The 19913-nt window shown below is 69.1% G+C and overlaps 2 protein-coding genes across 6 annotated transcripts; one reads left to right on the top strand and one right to left on the bottom strand.

Annotated features, from left to right (window-relative positions):
* The first annotated feature begins 339 nt into the window (after window positions 1–339).
* On the top strand, window positions 340–14020 carry HELZ2 (helicase with zinc finger 2). Of its 5 annotated transcripts, none has more exons than XM_045529370.1 (19): window positions 340–427; window positions 1298–2397; window positions 2692–2875; window positions 2951–3058; window positions 3520–4037; window positions 4136–4777; window positions 5629–6412; window positions 6572–6647; window positions 6724–10459; window positions 10573–10907; window positions 10982–11131; window positions 11202–11346; window positions 11443–11559; window positions 11636–11828; window positions 11934–12068; window positions 12142–12360; window positions 12539–12695; window positions 12771–12938; window positions 13023–14020. In XM_045529370.1, exons 2-19 carry the CDS (start codon window positions 1382–1384, stop codon window positions 13145–13147), a joined length of 8808 nt encoding a protein of 2935 aa, XP_045385326.1. In that variant the 5' UTR covers window positions 340–427; window positions 1298–1381; the 3' UTR covers window positions 13148–14020. The 5 variants fall into 5 exon arrangements, with proteins under 5 accessions (XP_045385326.1, XP_045385325.1, XP_045385323.1 ...); XM_045529369.1 differs by having other exon boundaries at window positions 5629–6647; window positions 10573–10691; window positions 10776–10907; XM_045529367.1 differs by having other exon boundaries at window positions 5629–6647.
* A 1527-nt stretch (window positions 14021–15547) lies between these two features.
* On the bottom strand, window positions 15548–16589 carry FNDC11 (fibronectin type III domain containing 11). The gene has a single exon (XM_045528443.1). The coding sequence runs from the start codon at window positions 16587–16589 to the stop codon at window positions 15597–15599; it is 993 nt and encodes a 330-aa protein (XP_045384399.1). The 3' UTR covers window positions 15548–15596.
* Window positions 16590–19913: the final 3324 nt, after the last annotated feature.

Here is a 19913-nt window from a genome sequence, read left to right as displayed (position 1 = left end):
CACCGCGGGACCACCGTGGACCTGCCCTCCAGAACCGGGAGTGTCCTCACTCCGCTGGGCTCTGGCGCAGTTCCGACTCGGAGTGTTCAGGGGTTGGATGTGCCGGTCTGGCCGCCTCCCCCGGGCAGCCCTCCCCACCCTCGCCCCTCCCGCGGTGGCGCCCGGGCACCTCTCGGCCCCAGCGGGGTCGGCCCGGGGCTCGCGCGCCCGCGGTTCCCGAGGGCGTCGGCGGGGCCGGGGGTCTCCCCTTGCGCGGCGGGAGCTGGCGGGCGGGGCGGGGGCGTGTCGCCGGGGCGGGGCGGGTGGGCAGTGAGGTAATTTCCGCGATCCGGCGGCGGAGGCTGAGTCGCCCCGGGCAGAATCGAAACTGATCGCAGAATCGAAAGTGATCGCGGGGCGGACAGGCCAGCCGCTGGGTCGTCGGAGGGTGAGCGCGGCCGGCGGGGGCTCCGGGCCGGGCGGGGGTCTCCGCGCGGGGGTCTCCGCGGCCGGGCGGGGGCTGGCAGCGGGGGGAGGTCCGCACCCGGCTCCCGCCGTCCTGCCCCAGGCTGGTGGCAGCGCGGCCCCCGGGGAGGGTGGGGGTCTCGCGCCAAAACTTTGTCCCCGCTGGCTGCGGCCGCGGGCTTTGGAGTCAGCTCTGGCGACTTTCACGACTGTGGACTCAGTTTCCCAGTGCACAGCGGTGAGTCCCCAGACGGGCTGGGCTTTCTGCCTCTCCTGAGGTTTCCCCTGAAAGTCCCTTTAGACCCAGCCGGCAGTTTGCACGGAGCTGTCCCCTGGCCCGCCTTAGCTGGGATGGGGACCCTGAGTCCCCACTTCTCCCTGGCACCCCCTGGCAGGAGCGCTGACCCAGACACCCCACCTGACAGGCCAGGCCTCTGCAAGGCTGTGTCCCCGCCTGGGACGCCCCCTGCCCAGGCCAGGCTGAGGGCCTCTGTTCCTAGGAGCCAGCTGTCATGTCACAGAGAGACGGTGCCGTGTCTTTGGAAGTCAGGGGGCTGGGGGCCTAAGGGGCCTTTGAGTGCACAGGACCCTGGAGTGGGGTCTGCTCCGGGGGAGCCGCCTGCCACAAGGGCTCTGCCTTCCTCCTGGGCTCCAGGAGCCCCAGCGGCCCCACAGCAGCGGCTTTGGCACCTCTTGGGTGGGGCTTGGAGACCCTTCAGGAGGTTGGGGCTGGGGTCGGGTCAGTGGGCCCTGACTCCCTCCCCCCCAGGTTGGGCAGGGGGGGGTCGTGTGTCTGAGCCCCCTGGGGCAGGGTGCCTCTGGCCTCAGCCTGCCCTTGTCCCTCCTGTCCCAGACTTCACACCTCTGGTCGTCCCAGTGGACCAGCTGAGCTCAGCAGCCTCGGATCCTGCCCGGAAGACCCAGGGCAGCGTCGGAGATGGAGGCCCCCGGGTCCCATGCGTTGCCTGCCAGCCCCACCGCCAGCAAGGGACCATCCCTGGCCAGGCTGTGCGCCCAGGTGGACCTGCATCTAGGCTGCTCCCGCTGCGCGCAGCGCCTCAATGAGAGCACATACGTCCTGCGCGGGGTGGAGCACAGCTGCCCCCGAGAGATCCTGCTGGCCCGCTTCAGGCAAGCCAGCAAGAGCAAGGTCTGGCGCAAGGTGGGCCGCCGGCCCAGCTTCCCAAGGCCTTCCCGCTACGAGGTCTGTCGCTACTACAGCCCAGGGCTCGGCTGCCGGCGCCACCGGAACCAGTGCACCTTCGCCCGCAGCCGAGAGGAGGCCCTGGTCTGGACCTTCGAGCGGGAGCACAAGCTGCAGCGCCTGTGGCTGAAGGCGGCGGTGCAGGGCGGCAGGGCCCAGGGCGGGCCGGGCAGCGTGGCCGACGCCATCCGAGAGGAGTTCGGTGGCCACTTCGAGCTGCTCTGCTCCCTCTGCTTCCGGCACAGCCCCCCGCACATCCGCCCTGTAGACCCCCAGGGGCAGTGCCCCGAGCACGGAGCCTGCCCCTCACTCCTGACTCACGTGAGCGCCAAGGGCCCCCGCAAGCAGCAGTTCGTGGAGGTGCGGCCACAGCCCCAGTACGGCCAGCCGCTGGCCTACTGCACGTTCGTGGGGCGCGGGCGGCCGTGCCGGCATGGGGCGTCTCGCTGCCAGTACGCGCACAGCGCCGTGGAGATGGCTGTGTGGGAGGCCGAGCAGCTGGCCAGCCTCAAGCGGGAGGACCTGCTCGCTCCCGCTGCCCCGAGGGACGGGTGCACAGCGCCACGCAGCCGGCTCCCCGGGGCCCAGCTGTACTGCCACGCCTGCCGGGTTACCTGCCCGTCTCAGGAGGCTTTCGAGAACCACTGCTCCTCCTGGGAGCACACACACATGGTGGCCGTCGACCTGGCCGTGCCCTGGGAGCACCGCCGCCCACCCACAGGGCTCTCCAAATTCGAGCTCTGCCCAGAGTAAGGGTGCTTGGGGTGGGGGCTCAGGGTGGGGGATGAGCTGCCAAGGCCAGAGCCAGGGGCCCTCATGTTCACTGGGCCTAGGGCCTCCCAGGACCTGGGTACAGAAGGTCCGTTGCTAGGCCCTGCTCGGGAGTGGACAGGACGGGTGAAGTCCCTGCTCTCTGCCACCCTCTGGCCTGGAGCCTATTCCTGCTCCCCCCACACAGGCTGATATTGGGCCGTGGGGGTCCCAGCCTTTGAGCCTGCCTTGGTGGCTGCACCTGTGTGAGACCCTAACCTCCCTGTCCCCAGGCCTGACCTCTGTGAGTACGGGGACAACTGCACCAAGGCACACTCGGCACAGGAGCTGCAGGAGTGGGTCCAGAGGGTGCAAGCAGCAGAGCTGCGGGAGCAGGCGGCCTGGCAGGACGGGCTGGTGTCCTACCGGGAGCGGCTGCTGGCCGAGTACCATGGCAGCAGCGGCGAGGCCCTGGTGGTAAGTGGGACCCTGTGGGCAGGTGTGGGGTGGGGTCCGGGGCAGCCCTGCTGAGGGCCAGGCTTCCCTGTGCAGCTGTCCGAGACCGTCGCGGGCGTGTCTGTCTCCTGCGACCAGCCCCTGGTGCATCAGGCCCGGGAGAAGAAGACCCAGCACAGCTGGGTGTTCACCATCCACTCGGAGGTGAGGGGTTGACGCAGCTCCTGCAGCCTCGGGCCAGCCAGGCGCCCCAGCCCCGGGTGGAGGGGCAGCAGGGGTGAAGACCACACGGTGGGCCAACTTGGGGATCCTGGGGTCTGGGCCGACACCCAGGCACTGCCTCTGTGTCTGTGTGGCCCGGAGCAGGGCCCCAGCCTCTCTGCCTCAGTTTCCTCTCCTGCACACAGGGTGACTGAGACGTGGATGGGGTTCTCCATGTTTGGGCCTAGGGAGTGAAGGTCAAGCCCCAGGGCCTCAGGCAGGTTCTGTGCCCCCCACTTTGCAGAGGAGAAAACAGGTTGAGAGAGTCTCAGTGACCTGCCTGGGCCACACGCCAGCTAGTGGCACAGCCGGGACCCGAGCCCCACACTTCAGCTGCTCCCCGCCCGTGGCATCTCGGGAGGGGAGGGGTGCTGGGGCCACCTCACCATGTCTGTCCTCCCCAGGACCCCCTGTTACACGTGGCCCTGCTCAAGCAGGAGCCTGGAGCACACTTCTCCCTGCTGGCGCCCAGCCTCCCGCCAGGCCGGCTCTATGCACAGGGGGAGCGCTTCCGCGAGGCCCAGTCCCCGACGGACTTCCAGGTGGGAGTACGTGTGCAGACTACCTCCTTTGGCACCTTTAAGCAGTGGGTGGTCTTTGACTTTGGCCGCCGGCCGGTGCTGCTTCAAAAGCTGGAGCTGCAGCTGGGCCAGGTTCACTCCCCGGAACTCCGGGGCAGGACAGTGCCCGGCCACTCCGAGGAGCTGGAGCGCTGGCACGCCGGCAACCGCCACGTGGTGCCTGGTGTGGAGCAGACGGCCGAGCAGACAGCGCTGCTGGCCAAGTACAAGGTGCCTGCCCAGGCCCTGGAGCTCACGCGCAGCAGCCCCGCCTCGGGCCCCCTGTCTCGGACCAACTATCGGCAGAGGATGCAGCAGTTTCTCTATGAGGAGGAGGCGGCTCAGCAACGGCTGGTGGCCAAGTGAGCGGGGCTGGGGCAGGCAGGGGCGGCTGGGAGTCAGGACTTGGAGCTGGGCCGGCGGCTGTGGCCCTGTGGGCTGACCTGGGTCCTCCTGCCAGGTTGTCCCTTCGGGCCCAAGTGTCCCTGAAGACGGCGCTGCAGACGCCAGCCCTGGGCATGCTGTTCGCACCACCCGGAGCGCTCTACGCTGAGGTCCCCATCCCCGCCTCCCTGACGCCCAACACGGAGCAGGGCTTCCTGCTGGGCCGGGCGGTCAGCACGGCCCTCGTGGCCCCCGTGCCCGCGCCCAACAGCACAGTGTTCGAAGTGCAGCTGGAGCCACGGGCCCGGTCGGAGCAGGCGCTCTGGCTGCTGCTGCCGGTCCGCTGCTGTGTGGCCCTGGGGCTGCGGCCCGAGGCCAGCCCCCTCCTGGAGGTGCAGTTCCAGATCAACCCGCTGACCTTCTGCCTCTGGCACGAGGCAGTGGACGCGCTGCCCGAGGAGCACTTGGTGGTGCCGGACTTGCCCGCCTGCGCCCTGCCGAGCCCGTGGCGTGTCCCGCCCTCCCTGCACGGCAACTGCAAGCAGAAGCTGGCCATGGCGCTCATTGCGGGCAGCGGCCCCGGGGACGGGAGGCCTGTGTCCCCGCTGCTCATCTACGGCCCCTTTGGCACCGGCAAGACCTACACGCTGGCCATGGCCTCCCTGCAGGTCCTGCGGCAGCCGTGCACCAGGGTGCTCATCTGCACACACACCAACAGGTGGGCGGAGCCGCCGGGCTGGGTGCACGGCCCCCAGCTGCCCTGTCCACGCCAGGCAGCAGTTCCCGTCCTCTGACCCTTGCAGGGACCCTCCCCACAGGGGTCGGCCTGGGCTTTACCAGGCTGGGGGGCCCCTGGGGGCAGGCCTGCTGTCCAGGTGAGGGGCCGGGGGCTGCACAGAGGCTGGGAGGAGGAGACGGCCACGGGGAGGGTGCGGCTCGGCCCGCCCGGCACTTTCTGGGGCAAGGCTTGTCTTGATTCTTATGGAAACAGGTTTCTGTCACAGCCCTGCCGGTCCCCTCTGGCCAGCATGGTCTCCCCCTCCCCCGACTCCCCTGCCCAGTGGGGAGGGGGAGCCCAGGACAGCAGCCACGTGCCCCGGGCTGGTTCCTGGGGTGGCCTGGTCTCTGCAGAGTGTCTGAGGGGCCGGTGGGGCGAGGCTGTGCCAGTGGTGCCTGTAGCCCTTCCCTGGCCTCTGCCCTTGAGCCTGCTCGGGCAGCGGGTGCCGGCTGCGGCTGCTCACCCGGCAGCATCGGGGGCTATGCTCAGGCTCAGCTCCAGCCTCTGGCCACAGCCCTGCTGTGTCCTTTCCAATCCATATGGGCATCTCCTTTGCCTCCTCTAGGGAGCCCTCCCTGACCACCTGGCTTTCTGCCGTGGCCCTGCCCTCATTGGCTCTGATCTTATTTTTCATCTGAGTGCCTGTCCCCTCCATGGGCCTTGAGCTGTGGGGACAAGACCCGCGTCTGTCTTCTGGTCGGGGTCCCTGGGATCCAGGTGGGCGGGGCGCACAGTGGGAGCGACGGCCGACACCCCAAGGCCCCAGTGAGCAGCCAGGCCCTTCCCCACAGCGCCGCCGACATCTACGTGCGGGAGTATTTCCACGGCTGCGTCAGCAGCGGCCACCCCGAGGCGGCTCCGCTGCGGGTGATGTACACGGACCGGCCCCCCAGCCAGACGGACCCCACCACGCTGCGCTACTGCTGCCTGACCCAGGACCGCCGGGCCTTCCGCCAGCCCACGGAGGCGGAGCTGGAGCGGCACCGCGTGGTGGTCACCACCACCTCCCAGGCCCGCGAGCTCAGGGTGCCCGCTGGCTTCTTCTCGCACATCCTCATCGACGAGGCCGCCCAGATGCTGGAGTGCGAGGCCCTCACCCCGCTGCGCCACGCCGCGCCCGGCACCCGCGTGGTGCTGGCGGGCGACCACATGCAGGTGGCGCCCAGGCTGTTCAGCGTGGCCAGGGCCAGGGCGGCGGAGCACACGCTGCTGTACCGCCTGTTCCTGTACTACCAGCGGGCAGAGCACGAGGTCGCGCGGCAGAGCCGGGTCGTCTTCCACGAGAACTACCGCTCCACGGAAGCCATCGTCAGGTTTGTCTCCCGCCACTTCTACCTGGCCAAGGGCAGCCCCATCCACGCCAGCGGCAAGGTCCCGCGCCACCCCCGATGCTACCCACTCGTGTTCTGCCACGTGGCGGGCAGCCCCGAGCGGGACATGGCGCTGACGTCCTGGGTGAACCTGGCTGAGATTGTCCAGGTCGTCGAGAAGGTGCAGGAAGTCTACGACACCTGGCCCGGCTGCTGGGGCGGGCGGGAGCAGAGACACATCTGTGTCGTCTCCCATGGTGCCCAGGTGAGCTGGCCTGGCGGGCGGCCCCTCCGACCACCCCAGCCTCGGTTTCCCCATCTGCAGGGGGCTCAGCCCTTCGGGCGTGCGGGGCTGGGGGTGCGGCATGCCCTCTCCTTGCCAGCGAACGGCAGGCGCCTGCTGCCCGGCCCGTGTTGCCTGCAGGTCGGCGCACTGAGGCAGGAGCTCCGGAGGAGGAACCTGGGCGCGGTGTCCGTGGGCAGCTTCGAGATCCTGCCAGGTGGGTGACAGGGGGCCGTGGCAGTGCGGGCGCCTCGTCCCCACCCGGTGCCTGCCTGAGCCATGTCCCCCCGCAGGGCGGGAGTTCCGCGTGGTGGTGCTGAGCACTGTGCACAACCGCGACAGCCTGCTGGGCCCTGGGGCGCCGTCCGCGGACTTCTTCACCAACCCCCGTGTGCTCAACACCGTCATGACCCGCGCGCAGTCCCTGCTGGTGGCCGTGGGGGACGCCGTGGCCCTCTGCTCCTTCGGGACCTGCAGCAAGCTCTGGAAGAGCTTCATCCGCGAGTGCGTGGAGCGGCGCAGCGTCCTCCCCGAGGGCCTGTCGCTGGAGCAGATCGAGCAGGCCGTGGCCCGGGGGCAGCGTGGCACCCTCAGAGCAGAGGGGGCCGGGGCGGCTGTGGCCAGTGAGGCCATCTTGGAGGGGCCCGCGGGGGGCCCGGCCATGGAGTGCACGGCTGCCGCCACAGCCACGGCAAGAGCAGAGGTTGGGGACCAGGCCTTGTGCACCATGGCCCGTGACATCACGGCCGTGGGGGGTCCCGCTGTGCAGGAGGCGGCCCCAGCGCAGACGGCGGCCAGGACGGCAGCGCCGGCAGGAGACGCAGCACTGGGGAACAAGGCAGCAGGAGCGCCTGCCCCGGAGGGCGGGGAGTCTGAGGACACCGAGGACGCCGAGTCTGACTTCTGGCCGTCTGACGGGGAGCTCAACGCGGACGACTCCATCCTGCAGGAGCTCCTGGATGAGAGCCGGAAGGTGACAGTGACCGTCGGGGAGGACGGGCTGCTGGACACCGTTGCCAGGCCCACGTGCCCGCGCCAGGCCCGTCACTATGTGAACCTGCCCTCGGCGGTTCTGCTCAAGCTGCTGGCCCAGGAGCCCGAGCTGTACCGCCGCTGCGCCTTCCTGCAGGAGACCTTTGACCGGGCGTCCGCCGTGCCGCTGGAGGGTGAGGCCTCCGGTGCCATCCAGCTCAGGGGCCGCCGCAACTGCGGGATGGCCTTCAGTGGGGACGAGGTACTGGTGAAGGTCCTGCCCGGGGCCACTAGTGACAGAGGCCCGGCGGAGCAGTCGCAGGGCCGCGTGGTGGGCGTGCTGAAGAGGCGGCGGCAGGACCTGGCGTTCGTGTGCCGCGTGGACGAGTGGGACCCCCGCATCATGGTCCCCATCAATGGCTCCGTGACCAAGATCTTCGTGGCTGAGCTGAAGGACCCACTGCAGGTGCCCGTCTACCGCCTGTGCCAGGGCCGGGTGCAGCGTGTGGGCCAAGAGAGGCTCACGCCCGAGGCCCGGCGTGGCCGGCTTTTCTGGGTCCGCATTGTCCTGTGGCGGACCCGGTTCTACTACCCGCTGGGCGTCGTCCTGGAGGTGCTGCCCGAGGCCACCAGCTGGGACCGGGGTCTCCGCGTCCTGGACCTGGAGTTTGGCCTGAGGGAGCCCTCGCCGGACCTGGCCGCTGTCACCAAGGTGCTGAAGAAACACCGTGCGGAGCTCAGCCGTGTCGGTAGCCGGCGGGAGGACTGCCGCCGCTTCCTGACCTTCACGGTGGACCCCCAGGGCGCCTGCAACCTGGACGATGCCCTCAGTGTGCGGGACCTGGGCCCCAGCTACGAGGTGGCCGTGCACATCGCCGACGTGGCCAGCCTCCTGCCCAGGGACGGGGCGCTGGACGTGGAGGCCCGCAGGCGCGGCACGGCCTTCTATGCGCCCGGCCGCGAGCCCGTGCCCATGCTGCCAGCCAGCCTCTGCCGCGACGTGCTCAGCCTCCTGCCGGGCCAGGACCGCCCGGCCCTGTCGCTCTTCCTCACCATGGAGAAGGGCAGCGGCCAGCTCAGGAGCCTGCGCTTCGGGCTCTCCGTGGTCTGCTCCGACCGGCAGCTGAGCTACGAGGAGGCCGAGCGGCTGATCCGGGAGCACCTGGGCGCTGGCCGGGAGCTGCCGGCCCACCTGGACTCCGTGGACGCCTGCGTGGTGGCCGCGTTCCACATCTCCCGCGTGCTGCGCCGGCGCCGCCTGCAGGCCACCTGTCTCTACGAGCAGCTGGACGAGGACAACGCCCTGGGTTTCCGCGCAGCCCACCTCATGGTCAAGGAGTACATGATCCAGTTCAACAGCCTCGCGGCCGAGTTCCTGGTGGGCAACGAGCGCACGCACACGGTCACGCCTCTGCGCTGGCAGCCCGCGCCCGGCGGCCCCCAGCTGAGGGCCGTGGCCGAGAAGCACGGGCCGCTCGTGCCCCTGTCGCTGCACCTCAGCCACCACCTGCGCGGCAGCGGCAGCCCTGCGCCACAGCTGCAGCTCCTGGCCTCGCTCTGGAGGCAGGTCCGGTGCGCCGCCCGTGGCCAGGACTACGAGCAGATGGCAGACCTGATCGCCACGGACGACATGCACCCTTCCCTGGCGCCCGCGGGCCTCGACTTCCGGAAGGCGCTGGGCCGCTCCGTCTTCGGCCGCTCCAGCCGGGGCGCACAGCAGCAGGCCGGCCACTACGCGCTGCAGGTGGACCGCTACACCTGGGCCACCTCGCCCATCCGCAGGTACCTGGACGTGGTGCTGCAGCGGCAGATCCTGCTGGCGCTGGGCCACGGGGGCGCCGCGTACTCGGAGAGGGACATCGACAGGCTCTGCCTGGACTTCAGCCGGCAGCACGCACAGGCGCAGAGCTACCAGCGCCGGGCCCGCGGCCTGCACCTGGCCGTGCAGCTCCAGGCCCAGCCTCGCCACAAGCTGGGCTTCGTGGTGGACGTGGACGCCGGCAGCCGCGGCTTCAGGCTCCTCTTCCCCACCAACCGGGAGACGCTGCCTGACCCCTGCCCCGTCCACTACCGCTCCCTGCAGCTGGCCGAGCCGCCCCAGGACCTGCCAGGCCAGCCGGGCCTGCGGCTCCTGTGGCGGCGCCGCGTCTACTCCGTGCGGGGCCCCAAGCTGTCCTTGCCGACGCCTGGCACCCTGTGCAGCCCGCACACCCAGACCGTCAGCGCGGCCGTGTGGCAGCGGCTGCTGGCGCTGGTGGAGGAGCAGCGCTGGCCAGAGGCGGCCACTCTCGTCCGGGAGCAGGGGGAGGAGGCGGCCCCAGGGCGGGAGCTGGTGCAGGTGCAGCGGAGCCGCTGCGGCCACTTCCTGGAGGTGGCCCAGGAGCTGGGCAGCGGGGACACGCTGCAGGTGCAGCTCGGCGCCAGCCTGCAGCGCGGCTTCCTGGTGCCCACCCTGCAGCTGTGGGCGGTGGCGCCCGGCCTCAGCCTCTGCCTGGAGCACGTGGAGCGTCCCGGGGACTGCTTCCTGGGCCACGCACCGCAGGCGCCTCAGGACTGGTACCAAGACGTGGGTGAGTACGCCCGTGTGTGGGCGCCGTTCTGCGCCCTGGAGTCGGTCACCAACGCGGTGGCCGAGAACAGCTCCATCACGCTGCAGCACCTGCGGGTTTGCTGGGACGCAGAGCGGACGCCACAGGGGCAGCTGCAGGGCACCTTCCAGCTGGAGACCTCCTTCCTCTGGGAGAATGGCATCGACGTCGACCTCGGCTGCTGCTACCTCTGCCTCCGGCTCGAGGGGCTGCCCACGCCCCCCGGCCCCCTGGCCCCTGGGCCCAGCAGCCTGGGCCCCGTCCTGAGCGTGGACCCCAGCACGTACACCTGGGTGGCCCACGGGCTGACCGAGGACGGGGACCAGGAGGGCTGCGCGGACAGGCAGGAGGCCCCCAGGCGGGTGCACTTCTTCATCCACCACATGGCCATGGAGAAGGTTCCAGAAGACGTGCTGAGGCCGGGCACCCAGTTCACCGTTGAGGTGCTGCCCAAGCAGCTTCCCGATCTGTGAGTGGCGGGGCCGGGTGGGACGGGCTCCCTGACTCCCTCCTCAGGGGCAGCGGCCTGTGGGGCACAGCCCTCCCCGGGACTGTGCATCTCCAGTGTCTGTCTCCACCCAGCCGCAAGGAGGAAGCCGTTCGCGCTCTGGGGAGGGCGTCCCCGCTGGTCACCAGCATTGCCCTCGGGCAGCCCGTCCTGCAGGCCTGCCACCTGCCCCTCCAGCAGCCCCGCCCCCAAGGTAGGCCCGCCCCGCCCCCACCTGCCCCTCCCCACCCTGCCCTGCACCCCTGCTCAGGCCACCTGTCCCCACGCCACCCCTCAGCGGCCAGCAGCAGGTTCCTGGCACGACAGACCTTCGACATCCCCGGAGGCCGCCACAAGCTGAACGCCAGCCAGAACGGGGCCGTCAGGGAAGCCCTGAGGAAGCCATTTTCGGTCATCCAGGGTCCACCAGGTGGGCGTGTGGGGCGTGTGGGGCGCGTGGGGCGGTGGGGGTGGGGGGCTCTGTTCACCGTTCTCTGCCCACAGGGACGGGGAAGACGGTCGTGGGCCTCCACGTCATCTACTGGTTCCACAAGTCCAACCAGGAGCAGGGACGGCCTGGCGGGGAGAAGCAGCCCGGGGGCCCCTGCATCCTGTACTGCGGCCCCTCCAACAAGTCGGTGGACGTGCTGGCAGGTGTGCGGGGGGCGCTGAGGGGCTGCGGGGCGCCGGCGCAGGCCGGGCACTCAGCCCCTGGCTCCCGCAGGGATGCTCCTGAGCAGGGCGGAGCTGAGGCCCCTCCGGGTGTACAGTGAGCAGGTGGAGGCCACCGAGTTCCCGGTGCCCGGCGTGGGCAGCAGGGCCCTGCCCAAGAAGGCGCCTCGGGAGGGGCAGCCCAACCCGGCCCTCAGGTGCGGCTGCCTGCGCTCAGGCCTGGCGGGGTGGCCCCGGTGTCTGTAGGCGGCCCTGCCGCGGGGGGGTGGGGCTCACCGACCCTCTGCCCGCAGGAGCATCACGCTGCACCACCGGATCCGGCAGGCCTCCAACCCGTACGCGCCCACCCTCAGGGCCTTTGACGCCCGGCTGCAGAACGGGGAGGTCTTCTCCAGGGAGGACCTCGTCTGGTGAGTGGCTGGGCCGGGGCGGGAGCTGCGGGCTGGCGCGGGCACCCGGCTGACGCAGCCAGTGTTCCCGCCGCAGGTACAAGCGGGTCTTGGCGAAGGCTCGCAAGTTCGAGCTGGGCCAGCATGTGGTCATTCTCTGCACGTGCTCCTGTGCGGCCGCCGCCAGCCTCAGGGCCCTGGACGTCCGGCAGATCCTGGTTGACGAGGCAGGCATGGCCACCGAGCCCGAGACCCTCATCCCCCTGGTGCACTTCCCAAGAGCTGAGAAGGTGAGGGTCGGCGCTGGCCCGGTGCCCCAGCCGGCGTCCCTGGGGCAGCTTCCTGCTGGGGGTGCCGCTGTGCAGAGCTGAGTGCTGATGGCTGGTGTCCCCCAGGTGGTTCTTCTTGGGGACCACAAGCAGCTGCGGCCCGTGGTCAGGAACGAGCGGCTGCAGAACTTGGGGCTGGACCGGTCCCTCTTCGAGCGCTACCACAGGGACGCCTACATGCTGGACACGCAGTACCGCATGGTGAGCCCCGGCCCCCGCGGGGCCACAGCCGGCCTGCCGACGGGGCCTCTCACCAGCACGTCCATCCCCGCAGCACGATGGCATCTGTGCCTTCCCCTCCGCGGAGTTCTACCACAGGAAGCTGAAGACCTGGCAGGGCCTGAGGCGGCCACCCAGTGTCCTGGGCCACGCCGGCAAGGAGAGCTGCCCTGTCATCTTTGGCCACGTGCAGGGCCACGAGCAGAGCCTGCTGGTGTCCACAGACGAAGGGAATGAGAACTCCAAGGCCAACCCGGAGGAGGTGGCGGTGGTGGTGAGTGTCAGCGAGACCCTCCCTGGAGCCCTGTGAGTGGGGAGGGGGCTTCCTGGAGGAGGGATCAGAGGAGGGGCCAGGGAGGGCTTCCTGGAGGAGGGGGCAGAGGAGCTGAGGGAACAAGTGAGGCTCCCCTGCCCGGGGCAGCAGAGGCACCAGGGTCATCTTCGTCCCCCAGGTCTCCATTGCCAAGCAGCTGACCCTGGGGAGGACGGTGGAGCCCGGGGACGTCGCCGTCCTCACCCCCTACAACGCGCAGGCCGCGGAGATCCGCAGGGGCCTCCGGCGGGAGGGTGTGAGCGGAGTGATGGTGTCCTCCATCGCCAAGAGCCAGGGTGAGGCTGGCGTGGGCGGGGCGCACCTGGGCGTGGGCAGCCGCACAGGGCCTCACCTGCCCCCCCCCCCCGCAGGCAGCGAGTGGCGCTACGTGCTGGTGAGTACCGTCCGCACCTGCGGCAGGAGAGACCTGGACCCGCAGCCCACCAAGGCCTGGCTCCGCAAGTTCCTGGGCTTTGTCGTGGACCCCAACCAAGTGAACGTGGCCATCACCCGGGCCCAGGAGGGGCTCTGCCTGATCGGTGAGGCTGGGGCTGGCTCCTCCCGGGTGGTGGGGGCCGGGGGGCCGGGGCTGGGCACGGCAGCCTCCTCTGACCCCCCCACAGGCGACCATCTCCTCCTGCGCTGCTGCCCACTCTGGCGGCACCTCCTGGACTTCTGCGAGGCCCAGCAGAGCCTGGTGCCTGCCAGACAGGTGCGGGTCCGGAGGAGGCCGGCGCTGTCCTCCTGAGGAGCCTTGAGGTGCCGGGACGGGGCGGGCATGTCCCAGCGACTCTGCTGCCAGCCTGGGGGGTCCACTCGACAGATTGCCACATGCCTTGGGGACCACTGGCTCGGCCCACCTGCCCTGGCGGGGGTCTGCCGGCCTGCGACTACAGCAAAGCACGGCTCAGTGGTGGCCTCTGCGGGCCAGGACGCAGGCCAGGCGTGGCCACCTGCAGGGCGCAAACCCGGCAGCAAGGAGAAGCGCTTAGAGGGGCCATCCCCTCCTGCTGTGCTGCTATTGTGGGGACATTTGGGGACAGTGAAGCCCTTCAGGGACTAACAGGGGCCTCGTTGGACCGGCTTGAAGAGGTTCTGCTGTTACTGGGACGTTTGGGACCAAGAAGGAAACTGCACTTTGATCTTTGGATGCCACCCGTGGAGTTGAGCTTGATTTTCTATTTTGAAATAAACCAAAGCCAGTGTTCCCACTGGCACAGAGACCGGCCCGACTCGGCAGGGAGGCCTGTCTGACGCTGGGACCCAGCCCTGTGTCCTTCGGGGGCCGCCCACCGGGCACAGGGCAGACCAGAACCAGGTACCTGCGCCAGCCGCCCCCAGCCCTGCAGCTGCGTGGAGCCCTGTGGGCAGCGGTGGCACCAGCTGGGCTGGCAGCCTGGTGGGTGTCCGTTTCCAGCAGCCCACAGACTCCCGCCAGGAGGTCAGCCCCCGGCTGCACCAGGCCGCTCCCGCTCTCGCCCCGTGCCTGTGCGGCACCCGGGGGACTGTCCTGGTGTTTCCACAAACCCAGTTGCTACATTCCGATTTTTGTATCTCAGACTCTGAATCATGTGGTTGTATAGGGATTTCATTATAAATGCCACCCTGAAAGCTCTTCTCACTTCTTGGTGTTTTGAGGTCTGGCTGGGGAGGGGCCGTGGGATACTGGACTCCGGAGCACGTGGGGGGCCGGCCCCCGTTTGTGGCCGATGGCTCAGGCTGTGGAGGCTGAGGGGGGTCTGCCAGGAGCTGGGGGGCAGTTCTGGGTGCTGAGGGGCCCGCCCAGTGCGCTCTGTCCCAGGTACCGCACACCCTCCAGGCCGACTTGGGACTGGGATTCTGTCAGCATTTGGCTGGTTGGTGGCCGGGTCCCCAGTGGCTCCCAGGCCCGGCTGCTGCTGGAATTGCAGGGGGGACCCGGCCCGTGAGCCTGCACGGGCCCCGCTGTGGGGGGGCTGCGGCGTCACTGTGGGGAAGAGGGCCCCCACAGGCCTCCGTGTCCCAGGCATTTGGGGGGGAAGACACTTCTCTCCACGGAGGGGAGGGGATTCTGGGAAATCACGAAGGGGCCTCTAGGCGAGGGGTGCGGGGGTTCCAGGAGGAAGGGGCATTAGCAGCATCTGGACCATCTGGAGGGCAGTGGGGAGCAGTGGTCAGAGCATGGGGTGGCAGACGACCCCCACCCAGGCTGCCCGTCTCCTTGGGGTTGGTGCCATTTCTGGGGAGCGTGACGACTCTGCCCCAGACTCCGGGGGTGGCCCTGTCCTGCAAGACATCCAGGAGTGACTCCCCACAGCCACAGGCCAGAGTGCTGGCTTGACCCCGGGAGGGCGGGGAGCCCACGGCCATGGGACACCCCCACAGAGCCGAGGGGAGCCGGGCCTTTCTCACCAAACCACCCCACTGTCAATAGGGGTTCCCTGTCCCTGCCTGCCCTGCGCCCGCCAGACCCGGTCATCCCAGAGCAGGTCCCAGTGACAGCAGTGGTGGATGGAAGCCAGCGTCCGTGTGCCGGGTGCAAGGTGCCATCCCTCCAGACCTTGGCGGGGCCAACCAGTAGGGCAGGCAGAGCCATGCACCCACACCATCGAGCCGGACAGCGTCTGGGGAGCCAGCTGTCGGCCCCGCTGGGGGTCACATGACCAGGCTGGAGGCTCCCCAGGCAACGGTGGGGCTGGGGGTCGGGGGCTGGAAGGACGGCCACCCGAAAAGCAGCCTCAGCACTGGCCCGTAGGACCACCTCAAGATGTGGGTGCCCACAAACGTCAGCTTTCCTTGGGGAGAAGATAAGACTTTTATCCTTTATTTTAAAAATAAAATACTCTCTTGCTGAGGCCTTGGCCGTGGACACCCTGGCTCCAAAGAGGCTGGGGGCACTAGCACCAGGGCTGCAACTGTCCCCAGACAGGACCCAGGAGTGCCAGCCTCCCAGGAACCCCCCCCACACAGGAAGTGGGTCAAGAAAGCCAGAGCCTGGCTGTGGTGACGGGGTGGACTGGGCTGGGCCCCCGCGGAGTAGCTCTCGCCGCGGGAGCAGGCGCTTCTTGCTCTGGGGTCAGCCGCCCGGAGGGTCCAGCCCGGGCTGCCCCCGGAGGGCGCAGGCACTAAAGGGGCGGAGCCAGGAAGAACACACCCACTGCTGCCTGTGAAACGTTAAGTAGGTTGCTCCTCTTTATTAGTGGATAAATACTAGAAAATCATCTCTCGGAGGGTGCAGTCAGGGGCGGGCCGGGCTTGCCCAGCCACCGGGGGGCAGGCCCTTCGGGGGGTCTCGGCTTGGTCTGCAGGGTGAGGCTGTCCCGCCAGGGCTCGTACACCAGCGTGTAGCTCTCCGCCCTCTTGATGGTGAACTTGTAGGAGCGGCTGGGCAGCAGGTTTCGGATGTCGAAGGTGCAGGCGCCCACCGGGATGATGCCGCGCTGGGCGCACTCCTGCTGCGTCCGCGGGTCCAGGAGCTTGAAGCGCAGCTCGAACGGCTCCGGCGCTGGGGGCTGGATGGTGACGAACCAGCGCAGACTGACCCAGTCCTGGTGGGCCACCGACTCCTTCCGGTCGAACATGACGGGCATCTTCGTGCTCAGCATGAGCCGGATGTGCGGGATCTTGGTGGCGCCGACATCGGACACAAGGCGGTGCTTGATGTGCAGGCGTCCTGGCACCATCATGGCCAGGAAGTTGTCCATGACGGCCGACAGGTCTGCCAGCCGCTGCTCCACGTGCCCCCAGCCCGCCAGGAAGGGCCGCGGGTCCGGTGACTCGAGCAGGGCATCCAGCTCGGCACGGCTGCAGTCCAGTTGCTCCAGCAGGTCCCCAAGCAGCAGGAGCTGGATCTTGGTCTGTGCCGTGCCCACCTTCTTCATGCGCTGGAACTTCCAGGGGTCGATGAGCTGGAACATGGTGTTGGGCAGCACCAGCGGGTTCTGGTCGCCCAGGGCCAGGTGCTTGGGCAGCACCTCGATGTAGTAGGAGCACTTCCTCAGCAGCTGCAAGCGGGCGTGGTGGCGCTTGAGCAGGTGGGGGCTCAGGTCCGTGGTCAGGAACTCCTGCAGCACGTTGCGCCGGCCCATGTAGGTCCTCCAAGCCTCCGGCTCCAGCAGCTGCTGGTCCTCAGCCTCCTCCTGGTCCAGGAAGGGCTGGCGACTGTCCAGCTTCATCTCATCCAGGCCCAAGCCCGTCGCCGGGAAGCTCATGGTCCGGGAGCTGAGGATGGAGGGCCAGGCATGAGCCACTGCGGCCAGGCTGGCCTCTGCCACCCACCCAGGGGCACACTCGGGACAGGGTTTCAGTGGGTGGGGGAAGCATCAGGCCACTGCCCCGCACTGGGCCTCCATCCTTCCCTCAGGGCTCATCTCTCGGGGAAGAGACTGCCTGGAGGGCCAGCCGTGGTTTGGACAAGTGTGTTAAGGGCCAAGGAGCCTGTTTCCAGGGGCCAGTGGCCATTTGCAGTGACAAGACAGGGTGGGGCCAGAATGTCTGGGCAGAAGCCCCAGCCACTGACCAACATGTGGCCTGGCCAAGGCCTCATTTCCTCCCCTGAAATGGGGCGCTGGTGCCCCTCAGGGCTATGGCGAGGATTCAGTGTGACCCCAAGTGGCAGGGACCCCCTTGGGGACACGGGTGGACTGTCCTTCCTAGGTCCTCCCTGGGGACTCTCCACAGCCCACCCCTGTGGCAGTGCAGAGGGCAGCCCTGGGAACAGGCAGGCGTGGGCGCTGGCACCTGCTCGCCAAGCCCGTGGCTACCGGGGGCCTCCTGATGCACTCCCTGGCTCACAGGAAAGCCCCCACCGAGGGTAGACTGTCACCCCCACCTCACAGACAGGAGCCTGAGTGCTTGCTCTTGCTTCAGGGTTTGAGCCCAGCTGGGGCCCCAGAGCCCGACCCCTCCTGGACCTCCATGCTCTGGCGCGAGGGGCTGGGTGCAGCTGGCCCGAGGCTCCCGGAGAACAGGCCCGCATCCCTGGCCACAGTCCCCGCTCCCAGCCACCCTCGAGGGGAGGGCAGCCCCCAGGGCCGGGCCATGGCATCCCCTGGAGACTCCAGGTTGTCACAGCAAAGGGTGGTTGCTTGGAAAAATCGCAAATGAGACCTGCCAGGTAAGTGGGTGCTAAAGCTGGGACTCAAGTCTGCCCCATGACCTTTTGGTGGGGGGGCCAGCACAGAGGCCAGCTGGGGCCAGGAGCAAGCTGAGAGCAGGCCCTGGGACCCCCGCGCGCGCCCTGCTCTGGCCGAGGCTGGGCGGGTTTCACCAGGGCGGCCCCACCAGCCGCCCTCCCGGAGCACGGCAGAGGGGCTGCTGTGACCCAGGGGAGGGTGGCTCTGAGCCCCCACTGTAGCCCTGAGACCCCCTCTCCACCACACTCCACCCCGCCCCCCTCGCCCGGAGCCGCGAGCCCTCCTCTCCCAGTCCGGGTGCCCCCATGCCCGCGCCCCGCCGGACCCCACCCCGACTTGCCCCGTCTCCCGCAGCGGACCGAGCCGAGGCCACTGCCCGGTGCCACCAGGCGAGCGCCTGGAAGGCCAGAGGGTTGCCATGGCGACCACGGGCCACTGTGACAGCGGGGGTGGGGGCGGGGAGAGCCCACGGCGTCGGGTGAGAGAAGACCCCGCCCCCGTCGCGCCTTCGGGTCCCCCAACGCCGGGGCCGCGAAAGCCGGTTCTCGGGCGCCAGAGCGGCGGCGCGCGCGCTTTGCCCAGGCCCGGCCGCGGGCTCCCGGGTCCCCCGCCCGCAGCGCCGGGGAACCGTCGGGCGGGACCCGCGCCCCACTTGGGGCCCCCGTGGGCCAGGCGGGAAGCGGGTTCCGCGAAAGCGGGGGGCTGAGACGGCCGCCGTCCTGCGGGCAGAGCGCCGGGGCCTCTCCGGCTGGGTGCCGGGATGGGTCTCCCGCTCGAGGACCCAACCGCTCTCGGGAACCGCTCGGAGGAATCCGGGAGAGGAAGAGGCCGAGACCTGCGGGGCGGGTGTGGGGGCCCCAACCGGGTCTGGAGAGACAGCTCCAGGGAGCCCCCGGAGCTTCTGAGGCCCTCCGATCCCGGGGGTACCCCCAGCTGGACTCGACCGCTGGGGTGGCCACCCAGCCCCGGCCCCGCGGCCCTGCGCCCGCGCAGGAGCACTGGAGGCGGAGCAGCGCTCCTGCTCTCCCGGCTCCACCCCCAAGTTACACTTTTATTTTGGAGTTAATTGTAGATTCACATGCAGTCGTAAGAAATAAACACAGGTCCTGTCTACACTTCACCCAGTTTCCGCCAACGGTGATGTCACCAGAGGGCACCAGGACACTGGCGTGGACGCTGCAGGTCCCCACGGCCACTGGTCTCTCCATGGCTGTGACTGCCAGTTCCAGAATGTTCTGTTCATGGAGCGGCGCGGTGCGGGGATCTGCTTGCAGCCACCAGGGTGGGCAGTGAGCACTAGGGTCTGCCGCCCTGGGGGACAGATCGCCCCTGGCCAAGAGGGTGGGTGTCAAGTGAGGTCAGGGGGCGTGAGCTGCAGACACCTGACCCGGGCAGGGGGGCAGCAAAGCTGACACGGACGCAGCAGAGCCCCAGCTGCCAACCCCCCCCCCAGAACCAGGAAGGCCCCTCCGCCCCCTTCCGCGTCCTCACTCACAGCTCAGTGCTCCAACAGGAAAGGACTAAGGACAGAGACGTTAGCCCCGTCCCCAAGGGCACATGGCTGGTGAGACTGAGAGCTGGATTCTAGCCCCAGTCTTCTGACCCCTGTCCAAGAGCAGCCCTGCGCCCATGGCCCTCCCCTCCCTCACCTCTGCCCTCCACCACCCAGTTAGGGCCGCGGGGGAGAGGAGCTCATGGGGGTGTCGGGCAGAGCAGGGGAGGGGCTGTCCACAGCCCACATTGCCCCAGGGGGAGGTGGTGGGGAGGGGGAAGGTGTGGGTGACTCTCAGGGGTGCCGAGGACCACCCAGGAGGAGGGGGCGAAACCAGCTGTGGGCAGAGCAAGGGGCAGCAAGTGCTTGGAGAAAGATGGGGGTGGGCTGGTGGGGCGGGGACATGGCAGGGCAGAGGCCCACCAGGGGCTGAGGGTTTGATGGGGCTGCAGCCAGGACTGAGGAGGGCCCTGTCCAGGCTGGCTGGGGTGCAGGGTAGGGTGGGGGGGTCAGTCAGCAGCCTGTGGAGATGCTCCCTCCCAATCTTTCTCCCCTGGGTAGTCCTCTCTGGCCTGGTCTCTCTCTCAGGAAAATAAAGTTTGACCTGTGTATATCCTAAACTTGGAGAATTCTTTCTCCCCCTGTGGATGACTTCACAACAGGCATGAGCTCCGGGCCCTTCTGGGCCCCCCAGTCTCACCTGTGAGTGCCGCTGCCTGAGCCCCACCCGGCAGGCATCTCCCTGGCACAGAGCCTGGTGAGGTTGGCCACTCGCCCCACTGTCCCGCCCAGGAGGGCAGCTCCCTCCAACAGGGCCCATGAGGGCCAGTGCATCCCTGTCACTCACATTGAACTCATACTCCATCATCCCCTAGATGTGAGGGTTCAGAGAAGTCACCTGCAGCTCC

This window comes from Lemur catta, chromosome 17 (assembly GCF_020740605.2).
Source record: "Lemur catta isolate mLemCat1 chromosome 17, mLemCat1.pri, whole genome shotgun sequence".
Classification (NCBI taxonomy): domain Eukaryota; kingdom Metazoa; phylum Chordata; class Mammalia; order Primates; family Lemuridae; genus Lemur; species Lemur catta.
The sequence above is the reverse complement of the archived record's forward strand: the minus strand, read 5'-3'. Positions and strand labels throughout refer to the sequence as shown.